The sequence below is a fragment of the Gossypium hirsutum genome, chromosome D05 (genome assembly GCF_007990345.1).
Source record: "Gossypium hirsutum isolate 1008001.06 chromosome D05, Gossypium_hirsutum_v2.1, whole genome shotgun sequence".
Taxonomy (NCBI): domain Eukaryota; kingdom Viridiplantae; phylum Streptophyta; class Magnoliopsida; order Malvales; family Malvaceae; genus Gossypium; species Gossypium hirsutum.
In genome coordinates, this window is record NC_053441.1 from 41269692 (window position 1) to 41289147 (window position 19456).

Below are 19456 nucleotides of genomic sequence, written 5' to 3' on the forward strand. Positions count from 1 at the left end.
TCTAAAGAAAATTCAAGAGAAAATTCTTGGAGAAAACTCAAAGAGAATTTTTCACTCAATAAAATCTGATTTCAATGTGTAATGTAGGGTGGCTGGCCAAGCCATATATATAGGCCTCCTGACTACTTTCCTAGCCCTACTAGGAAAACTAACAAAAACCTAATTGTTGACTTTCAAGGGAGTTTCGTCCAAGGCTTTTAAATGGGCCTTTTGGACTGAATTTTTACATAGAAAGTTATTCATAAAGTCAAAAAATTAAAACTAAATATTTTAAAAAATTAAAACTTAACAAAATGGGCCACTTTGACAATTTGGCCTGATTTTCAACTAAGTCTAGTTCAAACTTCTTGGTTGGGCTTGGAACATCTTATTGGGTCGTGTCTTCAAGAACTTGGGCTTTTAATCCGTTCTCTCCCAAAATTGGTTCGTTGATGCTCGTAACCGAGATCCAATGTGCCTTAGCTACAAGATTCAGTTTCTTGGACCAAGATTTCCAAGATTTGAAATGTTGATTTTCTTGATTCTTGAATCGCTCAAAACAGCAAAATTAGACCAAGATTCAGTTTCTTGATTTTCTTGAAAACAAGAAAGTGAATCTTGATTTTCTTTTTTCTTCGTATACGCATCTATGGCCTTGCTAATAAAGTCTTGAATGGTTCCATTCAGTTTCGTACGCATTTGCCTAGCCTTTGACCTCGTTATTGGGCCTTGTGGAAATTTGAGCCCATCACGTTCTTGAGCTTGAGCTGGGCCTTTGTGACTCATATCATTCCTCCCTTCCTCAAAAAGATTCGTCCTCGAATCTTTATAAGCAAAAGAATAAGGGTCAATCTTACCTTTTCCATTTAATACAAACCTTCGCTCATCGGGGACATAGTGTAGTCAAAGCTTCGTTGTTGAGTTAACCTTTGTCAAATGGAACTCAAACTTCATGTACAACCACAGAAACTGTTTAAGGCATGAATATAAATTGAAAACAAATTTGGCAAATTTCGTTACCTTATTCAAAAACCAAGTATCAAAACAATAGAAAGTATTTGCACATAATAGAGATGCTTGATTTTCCAACAAAATATACCAAAATAGATTTCGGGTTGAAAAACTTGATTTTGATTAGTCATGCAGAAGTGTAACAAAGATTTCATTAAACCAATCAAGTTAAACCATGAGGATTTTCGCATACATACCAACATACATTCAAAACTTTTTTTATTCACCAAAACAGATTTGCACAAATTCGCGGATTACACTTCCTTTCTTAGTTCATGGAAATCCTAGAATAAAATCCATGGATAAGTCTACCCATGGTGAAGTAGGAATCGGCAAAGGACTATAAAGGCCGTGAGGCATTACCTTAGATTTTGCTTGTTTACATGTGATGCACTTAGAACATACCTTTTCGACATCCTTCTTCATTTGTGGCCAATGGAAGTGTTCTATCCCACGTAAAGGTGGTAAACCTTTAGGGGCCTTACTAAAAACATCCACATAATCCTGCAAAAGACATTGAAACACACTAGGCAAATATCCATTAATGTTAGATAGAGATAAATAGTTTTGCCTAAACCTCACAAGGATACAAGGCTATTTATTGAGTAGGGCTCTTCGCACATCTTTTTTTGTTGCAATCAAAATTTTCTCTCTAGTTTTACCACTTGCGGATTCACTCACCTTTTGGCCATTTAAATTTTGACTTTTTTCACTACTAGCCTCTTTTCTCTCTGTCTTTTTTATTTGTCCTTTCTCCCTCACCCCTCACAAAATTTCATCATTTTTAATTAATCTTTATATACATCATTGGGATTTAAAGGAGCAAGAGTGAATTTTCGACCTTTAAATACAAGAGAGTATCTATTGAGCTTGCCTTGGTGTGTAACATCACGATCAAATTGCCAAGGCCGTCCAAGGAGCAAGTGTGCCGCATGCATTGGGACCACATCACACCATACCTCATCCTTGTAATTCCTGAGCTTAAAATTGATCAAGGACTTTTTTTATAACTTTAACTTCTGGGCATTCATTAAGCCACTAAAGGTGATACGACTTAGGGTGCTCGATACAAGGTAACTTTAAGGAATCCACCAAATAACTGCTAACTACATTCGAACAACTCCCACTATCAATAATAAGTTGACATAAGTTACCTTTTATAAAACACCTAGAATGGAAAATATTGGTCATTTGGTTATCAAAATCATCTCTCATTTGGATGTTAAGGGTGCGGCGTACTACAAGGCATTGGTCATCGACTTGACCAATTCTATGCATATTATTTTTTCCCTTTTGGAATACCTGCAAAACAAACACTCAAAAAAAATTAACAAACCTCACCGTTAATCACTCAAAAAGGAAAATCAAATTCTCAAAGAGGTAGAATTCAGTCTTGTGAGTTCTTTATTAGAGTCTATATCAATCAATTAGAAAGTGTATGAACTGAAACTACCAAAGAATCCTAACTGCCCTAGGAGGTCAAAAAAATGATGAGACACCAATTGATTTGTGTCGCACCAAGGAAGAATTGAGCACACTTGTAAATCCTACTAACACAAGAAAAAATAAGGTGTGAGATAGTATAAAGGAAGAATAAAAGCAAAAAAAAAACGAAAACCTACAGCTAAGAATCAATAAAAATTGCTGATACCAGAAAACCCGAAAAACTGCGGAGTAACTTGAAAACTTCATTTGATGTGTTCCTGATCTCCAAAAATCACGAAATTTAAACTAGAATGTCCTTAAATATTTTATATTTGATCTGGAAAGTTTCGGCACTAAACCCAACCCGTTGAATATATTTTTTAATTTTTTTTATTTCTTATTTTTTTTGAACTTTTTGACTGATTTTTTTGCGGGAAATATTTTTTTATATTCTATCACAGTACCAAAAATATGTATATAAAATTTCAGATCAATCGGACATCGTTTACCCACTCAAATAAATTTTTTTTGAAAAATTTTTCTGGGTAAAAAACTGTTATATGCTGATTTTAAAGGAAATCAGTTTAGAAATCAATCAAGAACACCAAAACGCCTAAAATCTGATACCAAATGATAGGGGGTTGTGCGCGGACCAAGATCGAGTTGTCAAGTCATGGGAAACTCTTACGATCAGATCTGAAACGAAACAGAGAATTAAAGTTAGATCCGATTAGATCTGAACACAAAATCCCTAAATCAATCAATGGACAACAATAATTAAAACGCCCTAAGAGATGACAATTCTTGGAAGCCAAGAACCCGAATTTGAGTTCAGAGAGAAACCCCAAATATCCGAACCTATCAGCACCAAGAACAAATTAAAATCAGATCACAAAGAACAATCAGATTAAATAGAGTCCTAGGGTTTGAGACGACAAGAGAAATAAAGAATTATGAATCAAAAACAATTATTGATACTCAAGAACGTTGCGAATTTTCGCAACACGAATCAGCAAGTTAATTTTCCCAAAATAGCAAATCAAACCCCAAATCCCAACAAACCAAATTTAATCATAATTGGAAGGAATAATCGGCAAGATCAATGGAAAAGATGAATTGATGCTCGATTCTTGCTACCAAGAAGGGTGCCAATCAGTTTCTTTAACATTGAAGAAGGCTGGAAACACAGCAAGAAAACTTAAGAAGTTAGGATCTGAAATCGGCACAAAACAGAAATTAAAAAAAATAGATTGAACAGCAAGAAAATAAAGAGGAAGTCCTAAGAAGCCTTGAAAATCTCGAAAGATTCCACAACTCCCTTCAAACGGCTCTAATCTCCCCTCCAATGAAGATCAATGGCAAGAAGAAGGCTGAAGATGGCTCCCACAATCAAAAAGATTTTTAAAACTACTTCTAAAGAAAATTGAAGAGAGAATTCTTGGAGAAAACTCAAAGAGAATTTTTCACTCAATAAAATCTGATTTCAATGTGTAATTCAATGTGTAATGTAGGGTGGCTGGCCAAGCCATATATATAGGCCTCCTAACTACTTTCCTAGCCCTACTAGGAAAACTAACAAAAACCTAATTGTTGACTTTCAAGGGAGTTTCGTCCAAGGCTTTTAAATGGGCCTTTTGGACTGAATTTTTACATAGAAAGCTATTCATAAAGTCAAAAAATTTAAACTAAATATTTAAAAAAATTAAAACTTAACAAAATGGGTCACTTTTACAATTTGGCCTGATTTTCAACTAAGTTTAGTTTAAACTTCTTGGTTGGGCTTGGAACATCTTATTGGGCCGTGTCTTCAAGAACTTGAGCTTTTAATCTGTTCTCTCTCGAAATTGGTTCGTTGATGCTCGTAACCGAGATCCAATGTGCCTTAGCTACAAGATTCAGTTTCTTGGACCAAGATTTCCAAGATTTGAAATCTTGATTTTCTTGATTCTTGAAATCGCTCAAAACAACAAAATTAGACCAAGATTCGGTTTCTTGATTTTCTTGAAAAGAAGAAAGTGAATCTTGATTTTCTTTTTCCTTTGTATACGCATCTGTGGCCTTGCTAATAAAGTCTTGAATGGTTCCATTTAGTTTCGTACGCATTTGCCTGGCCTTTGACCTCGTTATTGGGCCTTGCAGAAATTTGAGCCCATCACGTTCTTGAGCTTGAGTTGGGCCTTTGTGACTCGTATCAAGGTGCAACCAAATTTGAAGATACATTGACTAGATTCATGCATGTAGATTCATGCATGGGAATATGCATTTGCAGCTGGTACATTTCATGCATTGAAGATGATTACTTTGGGCATTTTTCAAGACAACCATTCGGCCAAGAATTAGCAGCCATATCATTCTTCAAGGTTGGCCGATTATCTTCCAAAATTTGTATAATGCATTTCACACCAGCTATTCACACCATGACCATTCGGTTCAGCCATGTACACACCATGGGGGCTTTTCAAAACCATCCATTCACACCTAAATTGGCTGCTCAAGTTCCCTTTTTAATTCTGGTGATTTTTCAGCAAGAGTTGCTTATTGAATGCCCCATTCAAGCCATTAGTCTAATATAGCTGCTGTTATGAATTTACCAAATTCATTTGCTTAGTTTGGAAGCTATTCCTTGGTCTCCATTCAATCGAACCTTGATAAAGCCCATTCATGAATTCAAGCTAAAATTTAGTTCAATGTTTTGCTTAGATATTAAGCCTTAAATCTGTCTGTTCGGCTACTAGACATTCGGCTATAAATAGTTGTTGTTTTTATTGTAAAAGGAATTTTTTCCAAAATTTTGAATGAAACTATATTTCTTTGGTGAGTTAATTCACTCTCTTTATTCTTCAAAGCTCAATTGACTTATCTTCACAAGTAGCGTCAATCTGACTTTGTTTCTGAACTTATCACCCTTGGTGTGGCGTTCAATATAATACCGAAGGTTCCTATTTCGCTAAATAGTGGTTCTCGGATTTCCTTTCATTCCTTCCTTTTTTCTTTGAAATGTTTTGATGCGGCCGTGGCTCGGAGTGTACCAAATACAAGCAAAGATCCACAGATACTTTCGCAAGGCCCGATCACTCGAGCTTGGGTACAACAATTTAAGGAAGCCATTTCCGCTTTAGTGGAGCAACTTTGGAACAACATTTTAGCTGAGTATTTTAAGGATGATTCGAACAGCTCCATAAGTTTCCCTTGCACCCTTTTACTAGCTGAATTAAGCTCGAATTCAGCTCCATGAACTCATTCCAACTCATTTGAGCTCAATTGCAAAATTTGTGATTATGCATTTTAGCTGCTAGAATTAATTAAATTTGTCTTTAAAATAAATTAATTTAGTTAGTTACAGCATGCATATGAATGAAATTAGGTGGATAATTTTACATTAAATATGTTTTATGATATTACACAGTTTTAATGTGTTTTGTCCATAATTAATTCGTCCTAAGTTCAGACATCAATTTAATTTGTTTTTTTTGTTCAGCTGAATTTAATACTTAGCTAATTAATTTGTCTAGTTACATTACATCTTTTAAATGTATCAAGGTGCAGCCAAATATATGATGATTAATTTGTTGCTGCTTGATTTTAATGTGTTCTCATCTAATTAATTAACTACATGTATTTAATTTCAGGTACATGCAATGGACGATACATGCATGATTGGCAAATTAAATTGGCTACTGTTTGAAGCTTTCTAGGTGTCCATTCGGCCAAAGAAGCTATTGTTTCCTACTCCCAAGCTGACCATTCAGCCGAATTTTAATTCCTTCCACATTGCTGGGCATATGTTCACACATGTTGGCTGTTCGGTTCAAAGTTTTCACACCTTAAAAGGCTGATTACTCCTTAATTGTTGGTCACTTTCCAGCAATAGTTGCCATTTAAATAAGCTTAATAAAGTCTATTAACCGAACCTAGCTACTGCCATGCACTTTTCCAAGCTTCAAAGTCCAATGTTCATTCTAGAAGATGACCATTGGAGCTCACATTCAGCTGAATTTAGCTAGCCTAATTAAATGGATTCATTTGCTTAATTCTTAAGGATGTATGTGACTATTCGGCTAGCTTAGGTGTTGCTTATAAATTGTTGAAAATTTCATTTTGTAAAGAACTTTTTGGCATATTGTTAATGAATTGCTGCTGAATTTGTGAGGCATTTTTCTCTCAAATTTCGTTCGAGACTCGTGAGACTTATCTAGCTCTTAGTGGCATCTTCTCGAGTCTTTTCTGAATTTATCACTCCCTAAACCCGAGTGTGGTGTTCACCCTTAATACCTTTGGTTCATACTTTCCTAAGTATCGGGTCAAGGTTTCTAAATTGCCATTTCTGACTCTTTTAGGTCTTATAAGTTTCGGGTCAACACTCCTCTTTAGTGTTGATTCATCCTTGACCTATTGAACCAAATTTGGTCTATTTCGTAATCAAACATAATCGATTCTAAAACCTAAACCATACACCAAAAATCATTTCATTCTAAAACCTAAACCATAATCGACCAAATCTAAACCACATCCCATCTAACCTGATCACACACATTATCTTTTCTCTTTTATGAATCAACCTTCTTTCCGTACACCCAAACTTAACCTATCTTCTTTAAAACTCTTAAACAAAGCATACTTCTTCGTTTATCGATCGGGCAACTTAACGACTCAGAATCATTTACTAAATCGAGATTGTATCATTTAGTATCAGAGCTGGTTAAAACAAGAAGTGCAAAATTTTGAAATTAAAAAAAATATATACATACGAAATTAAATAAAAGTGAATTAAAAAAACAAATTCGTGAATTAAAAAAAAGGTGTTGTTTTTCAAGTTCTGAAAGTTGTTCGCTTATTTGTAATACCGATCATTCCCTAATACTCTTCTTTCTTTCTATCACGCCACATTTATTTCAAAGCCTCCATTGTTTCGTTTAGCCTACCCATAACCTAACATCAATTGCTTATGAGCCATTTTGAAGCCGACCCTCTGGACTAAGATAAGTCACAACGAGTCGCTTATGAAATCATGAGAGGAAATTGAGTGGAAAAAGGTACGAGTGTGTGAGTGCATTAGAGTGGAGGTAAAAGCTGAAAAACAAGCGCAAACACGAGTGTGAGTAACACCAACTTTTCTTTTCGAGAGATTTGTGAGGTTTTTGTTGTGAGGTTTTCTATTTCATGTCTCAAAATCCCGAATAAAACATGGCGAAAGGAGGTGGAAGACAACCAATCCGAAACGTTGCGCCTGGAGGAGGTGGAGTGCTGGATTTGGCTCAACAAGCCATGTTGCGAGAATTCCAACGCATGCTCTAGAATGAGATGGAATCATTCAACGAGCATTTGGAACGAGTCGAAGAAAGGACTCAATGAGAACGTACCCTCCAAGGGCCACAAAGAGAACAAGGCCAACTGAAAATCAATCAAGACGACCTTTATGATCTGAGTGGAGTCGAAAGTGATCAAGGGTCAAACGAAAGTGAAAGGCGAAGAGGTCCAAAGAATCGAGGCAATCAGGATCAAGGATGAGTGGATGATGACTTGAAGAACATTAAACTTTCTATTCCATCTTTCCAAGGAAAATCTGATCTGGAAGCCTACTTGGAGTGGGAAAAAAGGATTGAATTGGTTTTTGATTGTCACAATTATTCTGAGATAAAGAAGGTGAAGTTGGCAGCCATAGAGTTCTCTGATTACGTCATGATTTGGTGGGATCAACTCACCACGAGCCGGAGAAGGAATGGGGAACGACTAATATCCACTTGGGCCGAAATGAAGGCTATGATGCAACGACGTTTCATTCCCTCCTACTATCACCGGGAACTCTATCAAAAGCTTCAAAATCTCACCCAAGGTTCAAGAAGTGTTGAAGATTATTTTAAAGAGATAGGGATTGCAATGATTCGTGCCGATGTCCAAGAAGATCGTGAAGCAACGATGGCGCATTTCCTTGCTTGTCTCAATCGAGACATCACCAACGTTGTGGAACTACAACATTATATCGAGATTGTGGAAATGATGCATATGGCCATTAAGGTGGAGAAGCAACTCAAGCGAAAGAGCACCGAAGCTACCCCACTATGAGTATAACAAAATGGGGTCAAAGCACGAATAGAAACAATCCACCAAGTCATGCCAAAGAGCCAATGGTTCCTGCTAAGACAAATGACCTATGGGCGACACGAGTAAAGGCAAGGCGATAGATTCATTTGCCAATCGAACGAGGGATATCAAATGCTTTAAGTGCCTCGGAAGGGGGCATATCGCCAGCCAATGTCCCAACCGTAGCAATATGGTGGTTCGTGCGAATGGAGAAATCGAATCGGAAGAGGAAGAACTTGAATATGAGCCCGAAGTGGTTTATGACGAAGAGGAAGAAATTGAACAAGTCCCTGAAGGAGAACTTCTTGTTGTCAAAAGGAGCCTTAGCATCCAAGGTGTGGAAGACGAGCGACAACGAGAAAACATTTTCCACACACGATGCCAAGTTCAAGGGAAAATATGTAGCATCATCATCGATGGTGGTAGCTGCACGAATGTGGCGAGCACTCTTATGGTTGAGAAGTTAGGCTTGCCAACCACCAAGCACCCGAGCCCTTATAAACTCCAATGGCTCAATGATGGCGGTGAACTCAAGGTCACCATGCAAGTTCTAGTTTCATTCTCCATTGGAAAATATTGCGACGAGTTACTATGCAATGTTGTTCCAATGCATGCGGGTCACTTGCTACTTGGTCGTCTGTGGCAATTTGATCATCGAGTTATGCACGATGGATACTCAAACTGCTATTCTTTCAAGCATATAGGAAGAAATGTAACCTTAGCCCCGTTGACGCCAAAACAAGTCTATGACGACCAAGTTAAATTGAAACAATCGATAGAACAAAGGAGAGAAAAAGAAAAGAGTGAAAATGCAAAAGAAAAGAAAAATGAGAAAAAAAGAGGAAAAACTATACAAGAAAATGAAAAGAAATTAAGAAAAGAAAAAGACGAAAAGGAAAAGGAAAGTGAAAAATTGAGTGTTTTTGCGAGGGTTAGTGATGTTCGAAAAGCATTTTTGATGAGGCAACCGATTCTTGTGCTCATGTACAAGGAAAATTTTCTTAACACTAATGAACTTCCCGAGAACATTCCATCTTCTATTGTCTCTCTTTTGCAAGATTTCAAAGATGTATTTCCGAATGATGTGCCAAGTGGTTTGCCACCCCTTCATGGGATTAAGCACCAAATTGACTTCGTGCCTGGAGCCGTTATTCCGAATCGACCAGCATACCGAACGAATCCTGAAGAAACCAAAAAGCTACAAAGACAAGTCAACGAACTCATGGAAAAGGGCTACATTCAAGTGAGCCTTAGTCCTTGCGCTATGCTGGTATTGTTGGTACCCAAGAAGGATGGAACTTGGTGTATGTGTGTTGACTTCCGCTTCGTAAATAAAATAACCATTAAATATCATCATCCGATACCGCGTCTCGATGACATGCTTGATGAATTGAGCGGTGCCAAATTATTTTCAAAAATTGATCTCAAGAGCGAGTACCACCAGATTCTCTTGCGAAAGGGTGATGAATGGAAGACCGCTTTTAAAACGAAACACGATTTGTATGAATGGTTAGTTATGCCGTTTGGTCTAACCAACGCCCCTAGCACATTCATGAGACTTATGAACCATGTGTTGAGATCTTTTATTGGTAAGTTTTGTGTTGTGTATTTTGATGATATATTAATTTATAGCAAGTCCTTAGAAGAGCATGTAACGCATCTCAGGTCTGTTTTGGATGTTCTTCATAAAGAAACTTTATATGCTAATCTTAAAAAGTGCACATTCTATTCTAATAAAGTTGTTTTTTTCTTGGTTTTGTAGTTAGCTCGGATGGACTCGAGGTGGACCAAGAAAAGATTAAGACAATCCAAGAGTGGCCGAGACCAACGAGTATCAGCCAAGTGAGAAGCTTCCATGGCTTGCCAAGCTTCTATCGATGCTTTGTGCCTAATTTTAGCACTCTGGCTGCACCATTGATGAGTGTAATCAAGAAAAATTCCACCTTCCATTGGGGTGATGAGCAAGAGAAAGCTTTCACTATTATTAAGGATTGTCTTACTAAAGCCATGTTATTAACTCTACCTGATTTTTCTAAGACATTTGAAATTGAGTGTGATGCATCAGGTGTAGGAATAGGTGTCGTGTTAACTCAAGATGGGAGGCCGATCGCTTATTTTAGCGAAAAAATGAATAGAGTTGTGCTGAACTATCCCGTTTATGACAAGGAGATGTACGCCCTCATTCGAGCCCTTGAGATGTGGCAGCACTACCTGTGGCCAAAAGAATTCGTGATTCATTTTGATCACGAGGCGCTTAAACACATTAAAAGCCAAAACAAATTGAATAAAAGGCATGCCAAATGGGTCGAATACCTAGAGTCATTTCCCTATGTCATTAAGCATAAAAAAGGTAAAGAAAACATAGTGGCCGACGCATTATCAAGGAGGTTTACGCTTCTGTCACATTTAGATTCCAAATTACTTGGTTTTGTGTTTCTGAAAGATTTGTATGCCACTGATAATGATTTTGGTGAAATTTATGTTGCTTGTGAGAATGTGGCTGTTGACAGGTTTTATAGGCAAGATGGCTTCCTTTTCAAGGAAGGAAAATTGTGTATCCCGCAAAGTTCCACTAGGGATCTCTTAGTAAACGAGGCACATAGTGGGGGCCTCATGGGTCATTTTGGCGTGGGAAAAATGTTGGCTACCCTCCAAGAACATTTTTACTAGCAAAAAATGAAGCGGGATGTTGAACGAGTTTGTAGACATTGTCTGACGTGCAAGAAAGCCAAATCCACAATCAAGCCGCATGGACTATATACACCGCTTCCAATTCCTAAAGGTCCTTAGATGGATATATCCATGGATTTTGTCCTTGGATTACCTAGGATTAAGATGGGGAAGGATTCAATATTTGTCGACGTCGATCATTTTTCTAAAATGTCACATTTTATAGCTTGCACAAAAAATGACGATGCTGTTCATGTTTCTAATCTATTTTTCAGGGAAATCGTTCATCTACATGGCATTCCTAGAACGATAGTTTCAAATCGTGATGCAAAGTTCTTGAGTCATTTCTGGCGATCATTGTGGGGAAGGATAGGAACTAAGCTCTTATTTTCAACTACTTGCCATCCTCAAACCGATGGCCAAACCGAGGTGGTCAACCGCATTTTATCAACGTTGCTTAGGGCTATCATTCGAAAGAATTTAAAATCTTGGGATGATTGCTTACCACATGTTGAATTTGCCTACAATCGCTCCATGCATTCGACGATTAAATATTCCCCTTCAGAAATCGTTTATGGCTTCAATCCTCTTATGCCATTAGATTTAGTTCCTCTTCCTAACGAACAATTTGTTCATGCAGATGCTAAAAAGAAAGCTGAATTCGTGAAGAATTTACATGAGAAGGTGAGGTCCAACACCGTAGCAAGAACCAAGATCTATGCCCAGAAAGCAAACAAGGGCCGGAGACGAGTTGTTTTTGAACCCGGAGACTGGGTTTGGGTACACATGCGAAAGGAATGATTTCCAGCTCATAGGAGATCCAAATTACTTCCTCGGGGGAATGGACCTTTTCAAGTCTTGGAACGCATAAACGACAACTCATACAAACTTGATCTGCCTGGTGAATATAACATTAGTGCTAGTTTCAATGTTGCTGATCTAACCCCTTTCGATGCAGATTTCGACTTGAGGACAAGTCATTTCGAAGAGGGGGGAATGATGCGGCCGTGGCTCGGAGTGTACCAAATACAAGCAAAGATCCACATATTCTTCCGCAAGGCCCGATCACTCGAGCTCGGGCAAAACAATTTAAGGAAGCCATTTAAGCTTTAGTGGAGCAAGTTTGGAACGACATTTTAGCTGAGCATTTTAAGGATGATTCGAACAGCTCCATAAGTTTCCCTTGCACCCTTTTACTAGCTGAATTAAGCTCGGATTCAGCTCTATGAACTCATTCCAGCTCATTTGAGCTCAATTGTAAAATTTGTGATTATGTGTTTTAGCTGCTGGAATTAATTTAATTTGTGTTTAAAATAAATTAGTTTAGTTAGTTACAGCATGCATATGAATTAAATTAGGTGGATAAATTCTACATTAAATATGTTTTATGATATTACATGGTTTTAATGTGTTTTGTCCATAATTAATTCATCCTAAGTTCAGACATCAATTTAATTTGTTTTTTTTTGTTCAGCTGAATTTAATACTTAGCTAATTAATTTGTCTAGTTACATTACATCTTTTAAATGTGTCAAGGTGCAGCCGAATTTATGATGATTAATTTGTTGCTGCTTGATTTTAATGTGTTCTCATCTAATTAATTAACTGCATGTATTTAATTTTAGGTAACATTTATTGTTGGTTCTTTCTTTGGCATTAGCCGATTCCATCTATTTATTCCATTACCTATCTTGCATCTTTCATTTAAAACCTTTTCTCATTTGTTATAGCAACTGTTTTGCTACTAATTCTAAGCGAAACTCGGACAAGCAACTTCTTACTCGAATTCACGATTGGGCAACACATACGACTCGAGACAACCATAACCGAGCTCGTATCACGTTTTATGCCCGGGTCTTTATTTTCTAATAAGGGTTCGATCTTGTTTTATTGAATAACCATCTTTGTTAACCATCCATCGTAAACCCAACAACACCTTTTTTTGATCAAGTTATTCAATCTTTGAAACTCATAGACTTGAAATTCATTAATCGACACTACCTAATTTCAATCGGGAATTCTTACGACTATTCACATCTTCCGAAACGAGCTCGTATCAGTTAGTATCAGAGCTAGTTAAATTAGGTACTTAATCGTAGTTTAAAAAATTGAAAAAAAAAGATTCGAATTAAAAAAAAAGAAGAGAAAGAATATATATATGAAATTTTAAAAAAAATTGTATTTAAAAAATCATTTCGAATATAAAAAAAGAAGAAGAAGAGTTGCAAGTGTTGATTAATATTCCGAATAATTGATTTTCTTTTCTTTCTTTTCAATTAGGGATTAGCTCTCTACGCCACATCTTAAACTGAATTTTCTTTCTTTCGAGCCTACCTTAAACCATACAATTATTCCTTTGTTTTTAGCACTTGAAGCCGACTCGCAAGTTTTGATAAGTCTAAGGTAGCTTTCCAGAATTTTGGGAGTTGGATTTGAGTGGTAAAAGGCATGAGAGATTACATCAAGTTAAAAGCCAAAGTTGAGTGAAAACACGAGAGGAGTGAATATTACTTTCTTGTGAGAGACTTGTGAGGTTTTGTGGTAAGGATATTTTCTTATTCTAATGCCATTGGTGGAGGAGGAAACCTTCAACCAAGAAGAAATGTTCTTGAAGGTGGAGTGCCCGACCTACAAGTGCAAGCAATTGTACAAGAAATCTCCCGATTGTTCCAGCCCCAATTTGATTCTCTCAACGAACGAATGTGATACGACCCGCCCCCAGGAACGGCTATTGTTTCAGCCTACAAGCGAGGCTCGTCGTGTTTGCAAGCTGGACGTAGCTCAATCTTATTTTGTGGAGCTTCATTTAGCTCGTTTCCAGCTCCTTTCAAGCTCAATGAGCTCGAACTAGCTCAATTTCATTAAGACCTTATTATAGTAGCTGAAATAATTATTTGAGTCATTTAATTAGTTTATTACAGCTCAATTAATATTCATTATTTATTTGGTTTAAAATCTGGTTGGATTTAATTATGCATGATTAATTGTGTTTTTCTTACATGCTATTAAGTTAAATTAAATTCCTACAGCTTATAAATAAGTCTTAATACATGTTTTAATGTGTCTTGTCCAAACTGAATTAATTAGACTTAGTTTAATTAATTGAGTTTTGTTTTAATTATTTGGATTAATGTTGTCTAAATTTTGTTTTTAATATGATTCAGCTGAATAATGATCAACTAAATTCATTTGTTCATGTTGTGTAGGTTGGCCGAATGTGGGTGGAAGCATTTAAGCTAGGTGCATGCATCATAGGTTCAATGAATGTGGCGTTACATGCATGAGGAATGTTCAGCTGATTTTAAATGATTCAAGAACCAGCATAATGCCGTTCACACATGAAGTTCACACTCTTGGCTTTTCGGTTTGGAATGTTCACACACAAAGACTCTTTGAAACCGAGTGTTCACACTTCATTTGGCCATTCAAATCCCTCTTAATGGCTGGTCACTTTTCAGCAAAAGCTACAAATTAAATGAGCTTATTTATGCACATTGACCGAATCTAGCTCATCCATGCACCATTCAAGTTGTCCAAGGTTCAATGTGAATTCTAGAAGCTTTCCAAGTTCAGCCGAACCTAGCCAAGCCATTGAAGAATTCATTAGCTTAATTTTTAAGAAAATGTATGTGACTATTCGGCTAACTTAGTTGCTGATTATAAATAGCTGAAATTTCATTTTGTAAGGGACTTTTGACATTTTTAAGTAACAAATTGTTGCCAAATTTGTGAGGCATTTTCTCTCAAATTTCGTTCGGGACCCGTAAGACTTATCTAGCTTCTAGTGGCGTCTTTCCGAGTCTTTCTTTCGAACTTATCACTCCCTAAACCCGAGTGTGGCGTTCACCTTTGATACCTTTGGTTCATACTTTACTAAGTATCGAGTCAAGGTCCTTATCAACCATTTCCAACTCAATTTGGTCCTATAAGTTTCGGGTCGACACTTTTCTTTAGTGTTGGTTCACTCTTGACCTTTTTGAACCATTACCATTTCGTACCAAATCCCTTACCATTTCGTACCAATTCCCAAATACCAAAACGTACCAAAACCAAATACCATTTCTTAATTAATCCTAAACCAAACTCGACCATTCTAGTCATACCATTTTGACTTAAACCAAATCCATATCCAACTCTGCACAGACTTACTTTACTTCTTTGAACTCAAATATATTCTATCTTCTTCTTGTCTAATATACTTCTTCGTTTACGATCGGGACCTAAACGACTCGGGTTCAACTACTAAACCGAGGTCGTATCAGAATGGAACAAATGGAGGAACGAAGTCAGCATGTGAACACCCCTCTAATCCCAAGAAGAGAACAAGAACGTCCTTGGCAACATGAAAATGACTTATATGAACCAAGCGACGTAGAAAGTGGTCAAACTTCGCGACAAAGTGTAAGGAGATGAGGTCAATAAGCACGGGGACAAAGAGATCGAGAGCGGCCTGATGATGACTTAAAGAACATCAAGATGGCGACTCCTACTTTTCAAGAAGGTCAGATCCCGAGGCCTATCTTGAATGGGAGAAGAAGGTTGAATTAGTCTTTGAGTGTCATAATTACTCGGAGAGCAAGAAGGTTAAACTAGCTGCTATAGAATTTTCCGACTATGCTGTTATATGGTGGGATCAACTAACTTTGAGTAAACGACGGAATGGTGAACGTCTGGTGTCTACGTGGGCAAAAATGAAGGCAATCATGAGAAAGCGATTCATTCCGGCTTATTACCACCGTGAGTTGTACCAGAAACTACAAAGTTTAACTCAAGGCCAACGTAGTGTGGAGGATTACTACAAGGAAATGGAAGTGGCCATGATCCGTGCTGATGTGGAGGAAGATCGAGAAGCCACCATGGCACGATTTCTCGCCAGCCTTAATCGTGACATTGCAAATATCGTAGAACTTCACCACTACGTCGAGGTCATTGACATTGTCCATATGGCCATAAAGGTTGAGAAATAACTTATAAGAAAAGATACGTCACGAACCTTCCCTAATACTTCTTCAACATCTAGGTGGGGGCAAGGGACCAACAAACGTGACATACCAAGCTGAACTAAAGAAGTGAGTGGTTCAACAAAGTTCAACAAACCAAATGTTGAAACTAGAAAGGGAAAAATAGAAGCCCAACCAAGTAGATCTCGAGACATAAAGTGCTTCAAATGCCTTGGAAGGGGCCACATCGCGAGCCAATGTCCAAATCAGAGTGCGATGTTTGTACGTGATGATGGTGAGATTGAGTTTGAAAGTGAACGAGAGAATGAGGCCATTGGACAACCCGAAGATGAGGAAGAAGTAGAACAAGCCGAGAATGGTGAAATTTTAGTTGTGAAAATAAGCCTTACTTTGCAAGGCGTTGAAAATGAACAACAACGTGAAAATATCTTCCAAGTGCGATGTCAAGTGTAAGGCAAGATTTGCTGTGTTATAATCAACAGAGGAAGTTGTACGAACGTGGCTAGTACGTTGATGGTGGAGAAACTCAGATTGGCCACCACCAAACATCCCCATCCGTATAAGCTCCAATGGCTTAACGATGGTGGAGAACTAAAGGTGACAAAGCAAGTGCTTATTTCATTTTCAATCGAAAAGTATCAAGATGAAGTGATGTCTGACGTTGTACCGATGCATGCGGGGCATCTCCTTCTTGGACGGCCCAGGCAAGTTGACAAGCGTGCGATTCATGATGGATACACAAATCAGTTTACTTTTAAACATTTGGGACGAACGGTGTCGTTAGCTCCGCTAACACCCAAACAAGTTTATGACGATCAGCTCAAAATGAGGAGTTCCATTGAAAAATCAAAGACAATGAGCGAGAACAAAAAAATGAAAAGAATAAAGAAAAGAGTGTAGAAAATTAGAAAAGCAAAAAAATGAGTGATAAAAAAATAGAGAACGAAACAAAAGAAAAAGAAAAAGAGACAAAAGATGAGAGTGAAAAAAAGAGTTTGTATATAAAAGAAAGAGAAGTCAGGAAATCGATGTTGCTAAAGCAACCTTTGTTGGTTCTTTTGTACAACGAAAGTTTGCTTGGTACTAACAAATTTGATGACAAGTTACCCTCTTCTATTTTGTCTTTGTTGCAGGAATTTAGAGACGTATTCCTAGAAGAAATCCCGAATGGGTTACCACCTATTCGTGGAATTGAGCATCAAATAGATTTTGTACCGGGAGCCGCGATTCCAAACCGTCCTGCTTATCGGAGCAATCCTGAATAAATGAAATAACTACAAAAACAAGTGAATGAACTTCTTGAGAAGGGCTACGTGCGTGAAAGCCTTAGTCCCTGCGCCGTTCCTATTTTGGTAGTTCCTAAGAAGGACAGAACGTGGAGAATGTGCATAGATTGCCGTGCCATAAACAAAATTACCATCAAGTATCGACATCCTATACCGCGATTGGATGATATGCTTGACGAGCTGAGTGGTGCAAGTTTGCTTTCAAAAATTGATCTCAAAAGTAGATATCACCAAATACGTATGCTTGAAGGTGATGACTGGAAGACTGCTTTCAAGATGAAGCATGGACTTTATGAGTGGCTCGTTATGCCATTTGGCTTAACGAACGCACCAAGCACATTCATGAGCCTCATGAATCATGTTTTACGACCTTTTATTGGTAGATTTTACGTAGTAAATTTCGATGACATATTATGATACGAGTCACAATGGCCTTAGATGCGTATACGAAGGAAAAAGAAAATCAAGATTTACTTTCTTGTTTTCAAAAAAATCAAGAAACTGAATCTTGGTCCAATTTTGCTGTTTTGAGCGATTTCAAGAATCAAGAAAATCAAGATTTCAAATCTTGGAAATCTTGGTCCAAGAAACCGAATCTTGTAGCTAAGGCGCATTGGATCTCATTTACAAGCATCAACGAACCAATTTCGGAAGAGAACGGATTAAAAGCCCAAGTTCTTGAAGACACGGCCCAATAAGATGTTCCAAGCCCAACCAAGAAGTTTAAACTAGACTTAGTTGAAAATCAGGCCAAATTGTCAAAGTGGCCCAATTTGTTAAGTTTTAATTTTTTTAAATATTTAGTTTTAATTTTTTGACTTTATGAATAACTTTCTATGTAAAAATTCAGTCCAAAAGGCCCATTTAAAAGCCTTGGACGAAATTCCTTTGAAAGTCAACAATTAGGTTTTTGTTAGTTTTCCTAGTAGGGCTAGGAAAGTAGTTAGAAGGCCTATATATATGGCTTGGCCAGCCACCCTACATTACACATTACAATTACATTGAAATTTCAGATTTGTTTTGAGTGAAAATTCTCTTTGAGTTCTTCAAGAATTTTCTCTTGAGTTTTCTTTAGAAGTAGTTTTAACAATCTTTTTGATTGTGGGAGCCATCTTTAGCCTTCTTCTTGCCATTGATCTTCATTGGAGGGGAGATTAGAGCCGTTTGAAGGGAGTTGTGAAATCTTTCGGGATTTCAAGGCTTCTTAGGACTTTCTTTATTATCTTGCTGTTTGTTCTTCTTTATTAAATTCTACTTGTGCCGTTTTGTTGAATAATTTGGGATTAATTGTTCTTGTTTCGTTTCAGCCATTCCAAACTTCAAGATCTAATTCGGCACTTCCTTAGACATAAAGAAACATTTTTGATTCATAAAAATCCCCCTTTTCTTGCCGTCTAATCCCTAGAACTAGTGTCCATTGATTTCGCAATCTGTTTTTAATTTAGTTGTTGTTTTGTGTTCTTTGATAGTTTCAGCTAATTGGAAGTTAATCTTGGCACTTCATTTCGTGTTCTTGGCTTCAAAAAACATCTATTCATAAGTGTTTTGATTCTTGGCTGTTCTTTATTGATTTGGGGATTTTTAGTTTCCAGATCTAATTGATTCTAATTAAGTTTTGCTATTTCATTTTAGATCCAAACGTTTAGAGTTTTCGTAGGAGTTTCACGTGACTTGACAACTCGATCTTGGTCCGCGCGCAACCCCCTATCATATTAATTTATAGCAAGACTTTGGATGACCATGTAATGCATTTAAAGGTTGTGATACGAGTCACAAAGGCCCAATTCAAGCTCAAGGGCATGATGGAAGGCCAAAGGAATCAATCAAGACTTCATTAGCAAGGCCATAGATGCGTATACAAAGGAAAAAGAAAATCAAGATTCACTTTCTTATTTTCAAGAAAATCAAGAAACATAATCTTGGTCCAATTTTGCTGTTTTGAGCGATTTCAAGAATCAAGAAAATCAAGATTTCAAATCTTGGAAATCTTGGTCCAAGAAACCAAATCTTGAAGCTAAGGCGCATTGGATCTCAGTTACGAGC

At 37.2% G+C, this 19456-nt stretch overlaps 1 protein-coding gene across 1 annotated transcript; it reads left to right on the forward strand.

Moving 5' to 3' along the window:
• The first annotated feature begins 8566 nt into the window (after nucleotides 1-8566).
• On the forward strand, nucleotides 8567-11166 carry LOC121217172 (uncharacterized). The gene is made up of 3 exons (XM_041092711.1): nucleotides 8567-9208; nucleotides 9488-9800; nucleotides 10259-11166. The coding sequence occupies exons 1-3, from the start codon at nucleotides 8567-8569 to the stop codon at nucleotides 11164-11166; spliced, it is 1863 nt and encodes a 620-aa protein (XP_040948645.1).
• The last annotated feature ends 8290 nt before the right edge of the window (nucleotides 11167-19456 follow it).

Bases quoted from the DNA above. Each gene is read 5' to 3' on its own strand.
- LOC121217172 (XM_041092711.1), top strand. From the start codon at position 8,567: ATGGGCGACACGAGTAAAGGCAAGGCGATAGATTCATTTGCCAATCGA. The intron at 9,209-9,487 runs GTAACCTTAGCC...CTCATGTACAAG, and splicing joins TCAAGCATATAGGAAGAAAT to GAAAATTTTCTTAACACTAA. The intron at 9,801-10,258 runs GTATGTGTGTTG...TTGGTTTTGTAG, and splicing joins CAAGAAGGATGGAACTTGGT to TTAGCTCGGATGGACTCGAG.